The sequence below is a fragment of the Apiospora phragmitis genome, assembly GCF_038363925.1.
Source record: "Apiospora phragmitis strain CBS 135458 chromosome Unknown utg000003l:1.0-2676785.0:1.0-2680665.0, whole genome shotgun sequence".
Lineage (NCBI taxonomy): Eukaryota > Fungi > Ascomycota > Sordariomycetes > Amphisphaeriales > Apiosporaceae > Apiospora > Apiospora phragmitis.
The window spans coordinates 486,973-501,649 of NW_027117401.1; the positions used below are offsets into that span (position 1 = coordinate 486,973).

Consider the following 14,677-nt stretch of genomic DNA (forward strand, 5'->3'; position numbering starts at 1 on the left):
CCCAAAATCTATAAAAGGAATGTCTAGTGATTGGCCCCTTTCCCCTGTATTTGGGGTCCAAAAGGGGCGACACAGCATCTTACTAATGCAAATAATGTAGATCATCAGTTACGTACAACCTTTCCACTACAGCCTTGTGTGAATTCTAGGTTAGCCATACATTGACCATGTTGATCTTTCTTTGGGGCTCTTTGGGAGTTACGTGTAATTATTACCTACCTACAAATATCTGTCTATAAATATCTGTCTACACCCTTACGGTCAGTCTCATAATAGCTTGTACTTCGAATGTTCATCACATAACTTACAATCCGCCTCTATTGGCTGAAAAACATAATGAATGCTAATTACAGAGTCTATCTTGGCGTTTAGACCAACTGGTCGCGCGGACCTGTTCTTGGATCAACACTGACATTGAATCGCGAGCATGGCAACTACGTCATTGCTCAGACCGCCTTCTTCATCGCATTCATTGCTACTCGCTTCTGGCGTATCTCCTGTTTCATATTCCATCGATGCTTTTCGAACCCAGCATCCGCTGATACTATGCACCACCAGCGTCAAATTATTCTATGCAACTCTTCAAGCCCAGGCTCTGGGCTGGTATCACTCTCCATCCTCCTCTGTTCGTGGCGACATTTAGGCCTACAACGCCTGTATGGACTGACACTCTTGATCCTATTCGTCGTTCTATGCATTTCGGGCTTCGTGGTCGCCGGCAGTGCCTCTTCACGGATCTCTACCGATGTACGAAACGAAGTGCTACTCCGAACGGACCATTGCGGCTTCGTACGCTCCCCTGTCAAAGCGGAGAGTAGCCTGTTCAACTCTCTCTTTTCTCAAAAGATCAGTACAGCCATCAACTACGTCGAACAGTGCTACTCCAGCAGCCGCATTTCCGCCATGGTCGAGTGCGAGGGATTTGTCGTACCCAAACTTCCGACTGCCATCACCAACAACACCGCTAGCTGCCCGTTCCAGAGCAACATATGCCGAAGCAACGGCTCGAACGTGATGCTGGACTCGGGGTATATCGACAGCCGCGAGCATCTCGGGCTCAACTCACCCAACAGCCAACGATTCCAACAGAGAGAGGTGCTTCATTGCGCACCGCTGAGAACGGAAGGATACGAAAGAAATCTCGTCTTATCCAGCCAAAGCTTTGTTGCGTACGATTATGGCAGCATAATCTAAGGCTCCAATAAGAATCCCACTATGGAAAACTATACGTATCAAGTCGAAGACGTTGATTCACAGTACAGACTGAACACACTAGCACGTTCAGGGGAGGAATTTAAGGCTCCAGAGAGTAGGCTTGCTTTCAATAGTGCAATTGTTACCTTCCCCGACTTACCGACACCGCCTTCCGATCCGAGATGTCGTGGACATTTCAAAACAAGCCTAAAATGTCGGGAACCTTCATGCCAAGGAAGGAGCTCCAGCGGACCGATGGCGACATCGAGATCATTTTTTCTGTCCGGCAATGGAGTTAACTTCGATAGACGAATGGCTGATGCTTGGTATCGTGCAACTGTACCCTCTACGACTCTCCAAACCTCGACAGAAGAAAGCTCGCAAGGGTATAAATTCGAGACTGCGGCATCTCCCATGGGCTGTGTCAGGCAGTGGCAATGGTGCAACCCTTCCTTGCCAAAAGACCAGGCATGCGGGCCGCTGGCCAGCTACACCGACTCTTATCTTGCTGCTGCACCCCTATTCGGCATCACCGACGAGGAAATGGAAGGGTTTCGGGAGTCAACACGAAGCCCCGGGGGCAGTGCTCTCATATGGGGCCACTTGATCGCCAACCACAACCCTTTCACCCTCTACCAGTTCCTGGGCGCGGCCCGGACCAACTTTCTGGCGTCGGAGGACCGCCTGTACGGGGCCGTGGCGGCGGGGCTTCCTGACGACCAGTGGAAGCTAGACGTCGCGCGGTGGTGGGAGTCCATCTTGGCAACGCGGCAGCTGTCATACATTAATACAGTGCGGGGACCGAGCGAGCCAGAGTTCGAGGCCATGCGGTTGTCCACTGTCAACAACTACGAGAAGACATTCTACGAAAGCCAGGCGAGTGTTCTAGCTGAACTGGGTACCCCCTGATGATCCGCTCACAAACTGCCTTTGGAACAGAAAGTCTTAAGTGCCGCGCACACGTCTTTCAGCATGTTCGGACTATGCTTCACATTTGCCACCGGTGGACTCATTGTCTTGATCTCATACCTCCTGGACCCCATGTGCAGTTTCCTCCACACCAGATTCCGCCACAAGTCGTACCAACATCTGGAGTGGAGGTCAAATGCCACTTTGCAGATACACCGCCAGGCAGAAGAGCAGATTGGTTCCAGCACGTGGAAGAACTGCACCTCGGTCGTCCCCACGAGTGCCATGGACGACGTGCTATCGAGCCTCGACATCACGGATCCGAGGTATCCCAAACTCCGGAGACCCGCCAGTACGGTCTCGGGGCTACCTCTGGATGACTTGTACGAAGGCAGCGAAGAGCAGCAGAACGCTGACGACTGTACCTTGAGTAACACAGCCAAGTTTGCGAAAGTTGATATCAGCACCGTATTCACCGGCGATGCTGTGGTGGAAGGTCCCGGGCAGGGATCCCCTCCTGGTCACCCCGGAAATGAGCCCAAACTTTACGCTTCTCCTTTTGAATTCAGCCCATTGAACCCTCGCCAGGCCAGAACCAGCAGATGAGGCGCCTTAGTGGATAGACTGTAGGGCGGAGTAAAGCAGTAATGGAATCCTCGCTGAGGAAGCCACCTTACCTACTTAACGTAATAGCCTATTTTTAGAATATGCTTAAGCTTGACCATATATTAATCTACGTGTATATAAATTTGTTTTTCCCTGGGACTCTAGCTACACGACCATATAGTTAACCACTTCATTTGTACATATAGCTCAATTTCTCGTCCGGCCTATCCTCTACCATGCAGTCTTTGTTCTCAGCTGATACGCCATCGAATACAGAATTAGGCATTTACAGAGTGTAAGGAGTATGCGTTACGATTAGATTCAATGACCAATGTGTTCGGATTCTCGAGCCTTTCTAGGCTGGTATAAGATGTTGCGTTGCAGTATTTCATGCCTACATTCGTGAAATGTAAAGTAATCTCACGAAAAGCTATTATGTGCCACCATATTTCCTTTTGCCAGGGTAATGTCTTTTCACCCGTGTGCAGCGACACAACCATTTGAGCTTGACCACGCCAGGCTTTCTTTTGCCAGGCATAGCGTGACCCTGTCTCCGACTAAAGGATCCTACCTAGCGGCGTCAGACGCCTCTTTGCGACAACATGATCGGGCGTCTCCATTAGGCTCCCGATCTTGTGTCCTAATAGTTTGCCCTGGGTGGCAGAAAGAGCAGAAAGAGCTGCATCGTTAACAGACGCGAAACCGGCAGCCGACGCTCCAGCCAGTACACGCTCTCCAGCCGTCACTCCTATGATCTCAGTCGGCCTACCCAACGCGTCCAACACCGCTTCTGCGTTTGCATTGGTTTCGGCCCCGAGCCTTTCTGCCAATGGGTCCATGGCGTCCTCGGCTCCGTCGATCAATTCTCTAGCGGTTAGAGCCATTTGTATGCCCGCCAGCATCGGTCCTAAATCTAGAGTTAGCCCGAGATCCCACGCAGGACGAACCACAAATGCCTTACCTATGACGGGTAGCCTGAGCATGTCTGCACTGCCCAGAACAGGAACCATATTGAGGTCGTTGACCAATGTCTTGCTGGCATTTGTGGCAGGAACCAGAATCGACATGGGAGTCTTCATCACCACTTGGCCGAGTATTAAGCCGATCTTTTCAGGGCCAACTTGGGGGACGCTTTTCTCAACAATGTCCCGTGTTACAACCCGACCTAGCCATGCGGCCAAGATCCCCACAACCGACGGCACGGAACTACGATGCCCCGACCAGACTACGACACCACCTGCACTCCGCGACTAATCAACGCCCCGCACGAGCACTCCGCGACCAACGATAGGCCGGATGGGCTCCCAAGCCAAAAAAGGCAAAGGACGGAGGTCACGTGAGGGATCTCGGGATCTCGCGAGATCCCAAGATCCGGATCTCGAGGATCTCGCGAGATCCGCGAGATCCAAGGGATCAGTGAAGGAGGGATTGGATATATAACGATGAACGTTCCCTATGTATTTCATATAGACACTCTCTACTTCAGTGATCAATCTAAGCATCAATCTAACCCATTGGTGAGGCACATTGCCTTAACGACCCTATTGAGAATACCTTCAAGTCAACGCGCCTCAGTTATCTTTTGTTCCTACGGCTATTGCACATTGTATCGATAGGAGCAGACTCCTATCGCACGTTCAGACACTCTCTCGTATTGCCAAACATAAACCCTTCGGTACGTCTTACCAGGTTTCCCTTTGGACCCCTGATAGCGTTCGTTACATCCCGGACCGTACGGCAAACCATCTCGGAAAACCTTGTCAAATGCTCGTCAACTATTCCTCTTCAATGTCGTAGAGCGAATTGACTGGGCGAAGCTCAGGCGAAGCTCCAGCGATACGAGGTCATCTGGACCATGAACATGGCGCGCGAAGAGAAGACCAGGTCACACAGATGGAGCGGTGGGGTAAGCTCATATACTGGTTTATGGGAGAGAACAATATTATTGTCCTGCGTCTATATACCTAAAGGTTTTTAGTCCAGCATCCATACCCGCAGTCGTCACAAAAACGGCCTCGAAAGTCTCACCCGTAAAACACTGTCTTACGTCGTGGTATGTACCATCCGAAAAATTGTCTCGGGACGTGGTCCGCCCTATCGAATTTCTCGCTTCTTGTGCCCATAGAACCTGCCACTGCGCATTCCGAGTAACACGGGAATGTTTCTGTCCCCTGATTCATGGCTCAGACAACGCGGCTCATACAACGCGGCTCATACAACGCAGCTCGGGACAACGCGGCTCGGGACAACGCGGCTCGGGACAACGCGGCTCGGGACAACGCGACTCGAACAACTCAGAACAACAAATCTCAGCAGTCCCCCGCGTGCGAGGCGCATTCCTGTTTATGGAACACATTCCACGTTCGAGCGCCGACCCTGCTCAAGTCGGTATGCTAGAGATGAAACGTACCAAGTATAAAGCGCGGGCAACCCATGGTGCCCTTAATAGGTAACAACTTGCCTCTGTATTGGCGAGCGCAACCTACATCCACAACCATGCCCACTCCCTCGCTCATCCGCAAATCCCTCCCTCTCCCGCGTGACGCATACGAGGGAGAAGAGTACTTTTGCCGGTTTAGTCCACGCATCCATCGCGATGCCCGCCTCGCCGACGCGGGCTCGTGGCAGTGCCAGGTGGATTTCCTCGAGTCCAGCACCGAGGCGCGCGCCGATGCGGATCGCAACAAGGATGTGACGAGCTACGCCGTGGGCTGCATCAACCCGGTCGTGGGCAACTTCACTGCCTTGTGCGCCTGCGATGCCTTGAGCGACCGGCTTGCCCTTACGACGTACATGGTTGAGTACGCTTACATACACGATGATGGTAATTAAGATCGCCCTCAAGACGTCGTAGTCATCAGGAGACCAAGAACTAACATCGTCTAGTCATCGAGTACGCCGAGAACAGGGGCGAATCCGAGGTAGAGACAGACGCGTGTTGCCAACGAATAGTCGGGTCGGGCGTTAACATTCGTCGTAGCTTACCGAGGCAAACCGACAACTCATGGAAGGCCTCACACTGAACGGCGGCGCCAGCGGAGGCTCGAAAGATGACGTCAAGCGACGGCAACTGCAAGCCAAGATGGTCATGGAGCTCATGGACGTCGACAAGACAAAGGCGAAGGAATGCCTCCGCCTCTGGAGGGAGATGTCGGACGTGTTTGTCCAGATCCGAGATTTGAAGTTCACCGTCTTGGACGAATATCTCAAATACCGTATAGTTGATGCGGGCTGTCCGTGAGTACCCTCTGACGCTCAATATCCGTCTGCTATTTTTCTTCTCTTTCCTAATGCCAAAGATACGTTCACTGATTGCAAACTGCTAGCTGGACCATGAGCCTGCTGTGCTTTTCCATGGACTTCACTTTGACTCCTGATGAAACAGAGAAGACTGCGGCTATAACCTGGGCTGCGTATAGCAGCTGGGTCCTGGTGAATGACTACTTCTCGTGGGAGAAGGAATTGAAGAACCATCAGGCCAAGGGAGGTACCGGACTGATAGCCAGTGCCGTCTTCCTCTTTACGCGATGGTATTCCGCCCCGAACGACGAGGCCAAAAAGATGCTCCGGAAGGAAATCATTGCGCGCGAGGAGACGTACTGCAGACTCAAAGACGAGTTCCTCGCCAGCGGCTTCGCCACGGAAAAGACCGTCCAGTGGATGGAGCTGCTCGATTTGGTCACGGCAGGCAACTTTGCCTGGAGTATGACCACGGCTCGGTACCAACTCGGCGTCGAGGACGCCTACCCGGCACTGCGACGCAACGGTTCGTCGGGGGCTGCCAACAGCCTCGGGCATTCCATTTCGGTGAACACGGCCAAGCTGGCGGACGAGATCGATGTGGTTCTAGGAGAACGCAAGTATCTGGACCCCAGCACTCCAGAGCCCAACATACGGAGGCCTGAGCCAGCAGTGGTGGACGAACGACCCCTAACTCGCGCACAGCCTGGATTTGCAAAGTCCCATGTCAACGGCGACTGGTCTCTGCAAAAGAATGAGGAGGTGAGGCGGAACTGAAACCCACCGCAGAGTCTAACGAAGCTAACTCTTTCTTTCCCAGCTCATCTTGCAGCCTCAGCAGTACTTGGAGATGATGCCGTCCAAAGACGTCCGGAATGCCATCGTCGACGGCCTGGAGGTCTGGTACCACGTCCCCGAGAAGTCCCTCGCCGTCATTCGCGACATCATACAGCTGCTGCACAGCTCCTCTCTCATGTACGTACGTTGCCCTGATCGGACAGGCCGAAAGCCCCGTTAACCCAGAACCAAGGCTGGACGACATCCAGGACGGCTCCCAGCTGCGCCGCGGGTTTCCAGCAGCCCACGTCGTGTTCGGCGTTAGCCAAACCATCAACTCGGCCAACCTCCTGCTCATGAAAGCGTTGAAAGCCGCCGAACTGCTCTCGCCGCTCGCTTTGCACATCCTGATCGAGAGGCTCATCGATGGGCACATCGGCCAGGGCATGGATCTTTACTGGACCCATCACACCGAGGTGCCGACCGAGGAGGAGTATTTCACTATGGTGGACGGCAGTAAGTGCGTTCTGATTTAATGTTTGTCCACAAAGCTGACACTTTGGCGTAGAAACAGGGAGTCTCTTTATCCTCTTGGCCGAGCTGATGCGTTCCGAAGCCACGGCGCATACAGATCTCGATGCCGGCCTTCTTATGAAGCTAGTGGGCCGCTTCTTCCAGGCACGCGATGACTACCAGAATCTCCATTGCGACGAAGTGCGTGACCCCCCAGTCCTCCAGGCACGGCCGTGATTGCCGCCCCGCAAGCTAACGTTTCCCGTCCTCCCAGTACACCCAAAGGAAGGGCTTCGCAGATGATATAGGAGAAGGGAAGCTTTCCCTGCCTCTCATATACGCACTCGACACCAAGTCGCCTTACCAAGGCCGACTGCGCAGTATCTTGCAACAGCGGAAGATGGGCGGCGGCCTTAGCTACGAGTTGCGGAAGCTGGCCGTGGCGGATATCAAAGCCACCGGTGGGCTTCAGAGTGCGAAGAACACGGCCATCGGTCTGCAGGAGGCGGTTGACGAGACGCTGACGATGTACGAAAAGCGGGTCGGCGAGAAGAACTGGCTCTTGCGACTGGCTCAGAAACGGTTGGAGATTGACTAGTGAAGGTGGTGTTGTTTCGTACCGGATGGTCGCACCACCAGCTGGGAGGCATGCTGGAGATTTCCTGTTTCTCCCGGGGCCCAAGTTGATAATATAATCCGACAGTATTGAGACGTTGCTACAGTTTAGACGACCATTTACCCCAGCTGGCCTAAGGGTCACTAGGTTGCTACGCGTTTCCTTTGAATTTAAGTACCTTAGAGCCGAATGACCGCTTGTAAAAGCCTTATGCAATCGCTTATGTAATTTGATCGTTTCTACTATTATCAACAGGGTTGAATAGGGTTTATTGCCCAGGTACGTGTAGTCCGCCTTGGACGTTGAAGTGTTGGTGGTATCCTAGGTTACTCATGCTTCAGTGCTGAATTTGGGCACGTTTGCTGGGTCGGCTGCTCAGCGTGTCGTACTCCGGCGAATTAGAGCATGAGAAGAGATACGACCTGCCGCCGTGCTTGCCTTTCCGGTGTTCAGCCGTCGCCGTCTGAACCAGACAAGTTTGCGAAAGTTGACATCAGCCCTGTCTCCACCAGCGATGCTGTGGTGTTGGTTATAGGGAAGTCGTCCCCTACTCAATCCGGAAACGAGTCCGGCCTTTCCGCTTCTCACTCTAAAGTCAGGGTGCTGGATCCTGATCAAGCAGAACCTGCGACTGTGGCGCCCGCGAAGTCGGCTGAAAAGAAATAGGTATACCCAGAACAGCTGTAAGAACCGGGATATGTGTCAAGAGGGGGTCTGAACTTGGTTAATACGGGATCCCATTTGTTGATGGTACAACAGCAAGGAGGTTAAACTCCTTTCCACCTATTCAACTTTTTGTGAGCCAAACTCCATGTGGCCCACCTATAATTCCCTCAGTTTGTCCCGAAATTAGCGTTGGCGTTTAATTCCGGGAATAGTCGTCACCACCATACCATTCAGCCCATCATGATGATAATGCCGATTGGTCAGACTCAGGCTCGCCGCAAAGTCGGGGCGTCTTATAGCCGCCACTTCATGATACAAAGCGCATATGTAAACACCCAGGCGGACTTTTAGGAAAGTCCCATCGGGCGAGGTATCGCGGTGATCAAGGAGTCGACGAGCATCTCGAGCGGAGGAAACATGGACTTGTTGTTCTGGAGAGAGACGTTCCAGAAGTCAGCTGAGAGAAGGACCAGTTCAGGCTGTCCTTCCGGCTCTTGTTGAGCAGGAGGCAGGGGGGGGCCAGGGCTCCACAGGGTTTTCCACCCAGTCCGGGGGTAATAAGCGGCGGTAGCTAGAAGGAGGCATGTCCGAGAGGAATGATCGCAGATCATCTGGTCGAGGTTGATACAATGTCCATCCTTGCAGCTGGAGTACTCCAGCGGCGGTGTCAACCGATTCCACGATGAGGTGAAGCCGAAACAAGACAGCGTTCATGCCGTAGTAGCCAAGCGCATCGTCGAGCCATACGACGCATGGGATATTGTTGCCTTCAAGGACCCGGTATGCTTCGTATCGCGCGGTGTCGCCCATTGTGCATGGAATGAGATGTCCAGTGCAAAAATGTAGAAGATGATATATTTTTTCCCCGTTTGAAGGTCGACTCCTACGTTGATTCGAGGATGTTGCAGCAAGGAGTTTTAGGGTTGGAAATTGTTTGGCTGGAACGAACATTGCACTCCCTTCTATTTTGCACAGTCACATTCATTACCGCTTGTATTCCTCCACCGGCCCCATTTCTGACTTTGAGGTGTGGCGTTTCTCGATTAAACAAACAGTCATCCACGTGGTGTTAGTCAACTACAGTCAGGGGCCGCTCTCGGGGCCGCTTTCGACTTCGGCAGCATTTTCTAAGTATATATAACTGGCTGGTGTGCTCATTGTCTCATTCGCTCAGTGCTATCAACTATCGTATTCAAAACCTTCACCATATTCCCCATACCTTGCTGAACCAACAAGCACCTCAAAGCATACACTACACCATGTCAGACCCTGCCACGGCATCCCCTCCGACCAACACCATCAACAGGACCTCTCTTCCCCCGAGAACTCCTCTGACGCATCTTCCACGCCATGGAGCTTTCTCTCGGGGTTCTTCCGGACTCCGGCGCAGGAATGGCTGGACGGGCTCCCGAAAGACGCCAAGGGGTTTGAGGACCTGGTGTGGGCTGACGAGGATGACGGAAGGTTGCCGACCGACAACGATCTGCTGGACTTCCTGGTAGATGATTACTGGGTCTACATAGGCACCAGAGCCGAGCTTAGGGAAAAGGAGAGGCAAATGGAGATGCTGCTTAGAAAAAGCAAGGAAATAAGAGGCGCAAGAGATGTAGGAGGTATTGGATTGGAGACCAAGCTATGCAATAGACACAAGCTATGTGAGTCCTGAAAAGAGACCAGGGGACTTACAAGGGCGTGATTCACAGCTATCCCAGCTTATTTCAGGGGTAAATCGGTCTGAGCTAGCAGATCGATTACACAGGCCCACTTGGATACTCTCTGCTCTTTGCTATAGATATAGGGGCATCTGCCTAGGAACATCATTTGTGTATCGTGCACAGTGTGATAATCGAGGAATGTATACATAAGAGCATATCATACCAGTAGTGATTTTTCAGAGTAACTTAACTATACTCCAAGTGAACAAAGGAAGGCGCCTAAGCAGGCTAGTCGCAGCAGATCGGCGGAGCAAAAATAACCTGCATGTTCGATTTCATTTACTTGGAGCCTGGCAGATACTAATTATCTGGGCATCTTTCACATTGCTGACCAGATCAATGTACCTGTAAGACCCTAAAGATTCGTGTGCAGCTGTGTATATGCGTAGACAATGTCCCTGTTGTCCATTCCCTGGGCTTGTTCTTGCAGGTGCATATGACCTCTATGAACACGTCGCGAGAAGGAGGTAAGACTGAGCAGCAGTTAAGCAAAAGCATCGTCCCTCGAGGTAGTAGAACAGGTGAGGCTGTCCGGTCCCAGCCGATCGTTGCCTATACATTGCGGGTCCGAGCGGTGCCATGCCCGCCACGGGAGAAGCAAGCAGCTCTGCCCCCCGCAGGCAGGCCGGTATTATGCGGGTAGGCAGGTAGGGACAACTGAGTAATCACCGAAAGGGGCGAGAGCGACTGACGGAATAACGAAATTGGTGAGCGCAATCAACGCTCGATTGTTCCCCGCAGGTGGATGTACTTGTTGGAATGAACGGAATAAAAGAAAGGGGTGCGTGTAAAGTGGTTGATCGCGGTGAGGTGCACATAAAGCGGGTATTGTGCTCATGGCAGGAAAGAGGCCCTTGTTAGAGGGGCGGCAGCTCCGTGCGATGTCGTCGCACCCAAAAGAGGGTTAGTATTGTCGACGGCGATGTCATACCAGTTCGGAGGGGTGCTTGCTACCTCAAGCGACAACAAGGTCGATGGTTTTTGACCTGTAAGCAAATTTCAGCCGAAACAACACCTAACCACCCAAGCATCGCCATCCTACTCGAACCAACCAATGTAAGAACCAATCTGTTTTCTCGCAGACCATTAACTGATCTAGTCAAGATGACCGAACAATCAATTGAGTCTTAGCACGTCGGCCTCGCCCTCACCTACGCCATCGCCCTCGTCATGCTCACCGCGATGGTCTGTGCCATGCACTATTTTCACGGCGACCACCCTGACAACAGCGACGAGCCCGAGGGCCACACGCCTCGTTTCCACCGGCTCGCATTTGGCCGCTGGCACTCGATCCGCCGCCTCTCCGGCGACACCATCGTGGGGGATGAAGAGACCGGCGAGGACTTCTCGGGCGACACCCTCGTGAACGAGGAGGAGACGGAAGAGGACGAGGGCAGCCACTCTGGTGGTGTTGCCGATGACAATAAGATTGGCACGGACCACAACGACCACGGCGGCGATGACCCCAACAAACGCCCGGGACGCGATCAACCATCGGCGGGTGTTCGCTACGTACACGGCCCGTGCGCTCGGTAGCACGGCCCACGAGCGACACCGCCGCTTCCGAGAGGAGATTCGACGAGGATTGAGCGGATATGGAGATGGGGTCAGTTTGCTGGAGAGAGATGATGACATGCTTACAAGCGTCAAATCAGGGTGATTCAATGAGCTAGTTCATTCAGTTCAGGGCCAGTGCGCACCAATTCGATACAAGTTGCAACCATCACATCTCAATCTTGGGTTTGGGGAATAAAGTGATTGAATTGCCTTGTTTATGTAATAACCAAAGACGAGGCGTCGGTCTGTGTGGTTGATTCGAAGCCGATATCCGATCTTGTCGTGGTTTCTCGTGGTGGTGCGGGCTCATCTCCGTCTGATCGTTTGGACAGATCAAGCTTGAATCCAAGCTCCAACATAAGGATCTGTGCCTCATTGATGACGGGACCGGGATCATTGGATCATCGTTCAGGAACGACGAACCCAAATATGTTTGCGCGCGCGTGATGGACGCTTCGATGGCGGAATTGGCATCGACCATCTGATCCCATCAATGCAAGACATGTCGAAGATTGGATAGGAATGATAGGAACGACAGGAACGAGTCAGAGCTATTGAAGGTTGAAGGAAGACTAACACCAAGATGTAACATCACGTGATCCTCAGCATACCCGTCGCTAGGATACTTTCCAGCTTGGCATTGAATGTTCTGGGTCATCATCCGAATGCGAAACGTCCCACCATTTCGACCCCTCCTCCACTCTCCCTCGTCTCCTCCCCTGCCTCTTCACATGCCGTTTCCGGGACTTGTCCACTGCGACCTGGCTGAGGCGATTGGCGTCTCAGGATCGTCCTTGACCAACCACAGCTGGGAAGGGAAGATCAGGATCTGAGATGTGCGCAATTGCTAGGTAAGGTGCGCCCGCGCGTGGTCTGTCCCTTTCCGTTGCAGCAAGCTTCGCAATCGGACGGATCTCGCCCATATTTTCCAAGATTGGGCACTGCTTTCCTGTTTTTGCTTCGCAGTAGCCCTGCAGTAGCTTATCTGCGCCAGCCTCAAAGTTCATCCCAGCCCGGCACAGGCCTGATCATCTGATGAATTGAGGAGAGGAAAGCGAGAGATGGGATCCCCGCCTGCCCGCCCGCCAAAAGTAGGGGAAGTTGCGATATATGCGACGCCGTTATTGTCTAGCATCATGTATCCATCCGCGGACCCAGTAGATCAGGGGACCAAGTGGTTTCGTTCGATTGTTTCTTCTTCTCACGTCACACTCGTCGTTCAGTCCGGCCTTTCTTTTTTCGCATTCTTCTTTCATTCTAGATCTACTACTGCATACGTCGATTCGATAGAGCAGTCGACGATTCAAGCGAACGATACTACATATACCCCACATCACGCATACACACATCACGATGTCGTTGACGACAGCACCTACGAAATGCATGGATGAGAAGAAGGGCCAGGAGCAGACCAAGTCGGCCTGGTTCCAATTTCTCAAGGTACGTCCCAAGCCCATATGCTTTTATTTGGCGACGAGCGAGTTGGCCGACTAACCGGTGTGTATTACAGTCCGTCATTACCTTCAAGGGCGACCTGACCTCCCTGACCGCGCCGCCCTTCCTGCTCGCCCCGACCAGCATCATCGAGTACTCGGCGTACTGGGCAGAACATCCCAAGCTCTTCATCGCGCCCGCGCTCGAGGCCGACCCGGAGCTGCGCGCCCTCAAGGTGCTGCAGTGGTTCCTCAGCACGCTGCGCGAGCAGCACGCCAGCAAAGACGAGCAGGGTCGGCGCAAGAAGCTGAAGCCGCTCAACCCCTTCCTCGGAGAGATCTTCCTAGGCCGGTGGGTTGACGAGTCCGCGGGCGTGACCGAGCTCGTCAGCGAGCAGGTGTCGCACCATCCGCCCAAGACGGCGTACAAGATCTTTAACAAGGCGAACGGCATTAGTGTAAGTGTGCCACCTACCTACCTACCTACCTACCTACCTACCCATCACCTTCCAAGACCAATTGCAGCGAACCCTACTTCTATGGTAAACCCAAACTGACATGTGATTCTCTTACAGCTCGAAGGCCACGTCGCGCCCAAGGCGTACTTTTCCACCACCATCAACATCGAGCGCAAGGGCCACGGCGTGCTGCACATCGACCGCCATGACGAGGACCACCTGATCACCATGCCCAAGGTGCACGTCGAGGGCATCATGACATTCCAGATCGCGCCCGAGCTGAGCGGCGTCTCCTACATCCACAGCAGCTCCGGCTACGTGTCGCGCATCGAGTACGCGAGCAAAGGCTGGCTGCTCAAGGGCAAGAGCAACTCGTTCGTCGCGACCCTGTCGAAAGCCTCCGAGCCGTCCAAGCCGCTTTACACACTCGAGGGCCAGTGGAACAAGTCGTACACGATCAAGAAGGGCGGCGACAAGAGCAAACCGACAGCGGCGGTCGACCTCGCGGGCCTGCGCCGCACGCCCCTGACGATCGCGCCCCTCTATCAGCAGCACCCGCTCGAGTCACGTCGGGCGTGGCGCGCTGTCGTAGAGGCGATCGAGGCGAACGACATCCTCGCGGTTGGGCGAGAGAAGGGCGCGATCGAGAACGCACAGCGGCAGCTGCGGCGCGAGGAGCAAGCTGACGGCCGCGTCTGGCCGCGGCGCTTCTTCCGCGAAGTCCGTGATTCCGAGGATCCGGTGCTGGCGCGTTTTGCCGATGACGCGGCGGCGCTCCAGCCCGCCTTCGAGGGCGGCGCCAGCAACGACGAGGGCATGAGCTGGAAGTTCGACGAGGACAAGTATTGCCGGACGTTTCAAAATGCGGCGGAGGGGGTCAAGAGCCCCACGCATACGAGGTTCGATTCGGGGATCGGTATGCTTGATGACGAGATTAGGGTCGGGGCTTAGAGGAATAAATAAGGAAAATATGTGCTGTGTTGCGCCGGTGGT

At 53.5% G+C, this 14,677-nt stretch overlaps 8 protein-coding genes across 8 annotated transcripts; 6 read left to right on the forward strand and 2 right to left on the reverse strand.

Annotated features, from left to right (window-relative positions):
* Window positions 1–336: 336 nt before the first annotated feature.
* On the forward strand, window positions 337–1,493 carry PG994_002556 (uncharacterized protein; the record flags this gene model as incomplete). Its single annotated transcript, XM_066853965.1, is given in 3 exon segments — window positions 337–354; window positions 373–1,143; window positions 1,377–1,493. The coding sequence occupies 3 exon segments, from the start codon at window positions 337–339 to the stop codon at window positions 1,491–1,493; spliced, it is 906 nt and encodes a 301-aa protein (XP_066719820.1).
* A 115-nt stretch (window positions 1,494–1,608) lies between these two features.
* Window positions 1,609–2,709, forward strand: PG994_002557 (uncharacterized protein; the record flags this gene model as incomplete). The annotated part of the gene is made up of 2 exons (XM_066853966.1): window positions 1,609–2,092; window positions 2,138–2,709. The coding sequence occupies 2 exons, from the start codon at window positions 1,609–1,611 to the stop codon at window positions 2,707–2,709; spliced, it is 1,056 nt and encodes a 351-aa protein (XP_066719821.1).
* A 557-nt stretch (window positions 2,710–3,266) lies between these two features.
* On the reverse strand, window positions 3,267–3,788 carry PG994_002558 (uncharacterized protein; the record flags this gene model as incomplete). The annotated part of the gene is made up of 2 exons (XM_066853967.1): window positions 3,267–3,616; window positions 3,671–3,788. The coding sequence occupies 2 exons, from the start codon at window positions 3,786–3,788 to the stop codon at window positions 3,267–3,269; spliced, it is 468 nt and encodes a 155-aa protein (XP_066719822.1).
* A 782-nt stretch (window positions 3,789–4,570) lies between these two features.
* On the forward strand, window positions 4,571–5,106 carry PG994_002559 (uncharacterized protein; the record flags this gene model as incomplete). The annotated part of the gene is made up of 2 exons (XM_066853968.1): window positions 4,571–4,615; window positions 4,897–5,106. The coding sequence occupies 2 exons, from the start codon at window positions 4,571–4,573 to the stop codon at window positions 5,104–5,106; spliced, it is 255 nt and encodes an 84-aa protein (XP_066719823.1).
* Window positions 5,107–5,205: 99 nt separating this feature from the next.
* On the forward strand, window positions 5,206–7,837 carry PG994_002560 (polyprenyl synthetase; the record flags this gene model as incomplete). The annotated part of the gene is made up of 8 exons (XM_066853969.1): window positions 5,206–5,533; window positions 5,596–5,630; window positions 5,690–5,946; window positions 6,036–6,711; window positions 6,770–6,924; window positions 6,980–7,242; window positions 7,295–7,440; window positions 7,514–7,837. 8 exons carry the CDS (start codon window positions 5,206–5,208, stop codon window positions 7,835–7,837), a joined length of 2,184 nt encoding a protein of 727 aa, XP_066719824.1.
* A 1,158-nt stretch (window positions 7,838–8,995) lies between these two features.
* PG994_002561 (uncharacterized protein) lies at window positions 8,996–9,331 on the reverse strand (the record flags this gene model as incomplete). The annotated part of the gene is made up of 1 exon (XM_066853970.1): window positions 8,996–9,331. One exon carries the CDS (start codon window positions 9,329–9,331, stop codon window positions 8,996–8,998), a length of 336 nt encoding a protein of 111 aa, XP_066719825.1.
* A 2,075-nt stretch (window positions 9,332–11,406) lies between these two features.
* On the forward strand, window positions 11,407–11,772 carry PG994_002562 (uncharacterized protein; the record flags this gene model as incomplete). The annotated part of the gene is made up of 1 exon (XM_066853971.1): window positions 11,407–11,772. One exon carries the CDS (start codon window positions 11,407–11,409, stop codon window positions 11,770–11,772), a length of 366 nt encoding a protein of 121 aa, XP_066719826.1.
* Window positions 11,773–13,146: 1,374 nt separating this feature from the next.
* On the forward strand, window positions 13,147–14,635 carry PG994_002563 (oxysterol binding protein; the record flags this gene model as incomplete). Its single annotated transcript, XM_066853972.1, has 3 exons — window positions 13,147–13,233; window positions 13,304–13,684; window positions 13,802–14,635. 3 exons carry the CDS (start codon window positions 13,147–13,149, stop codon window positions 14,633–14,635), a joined length of 1,302 nt encoding a protein of 433 aa, XP_066719827.1.
* Window positions 14,636–14,677: the final 42 nt, after the last annotated feature.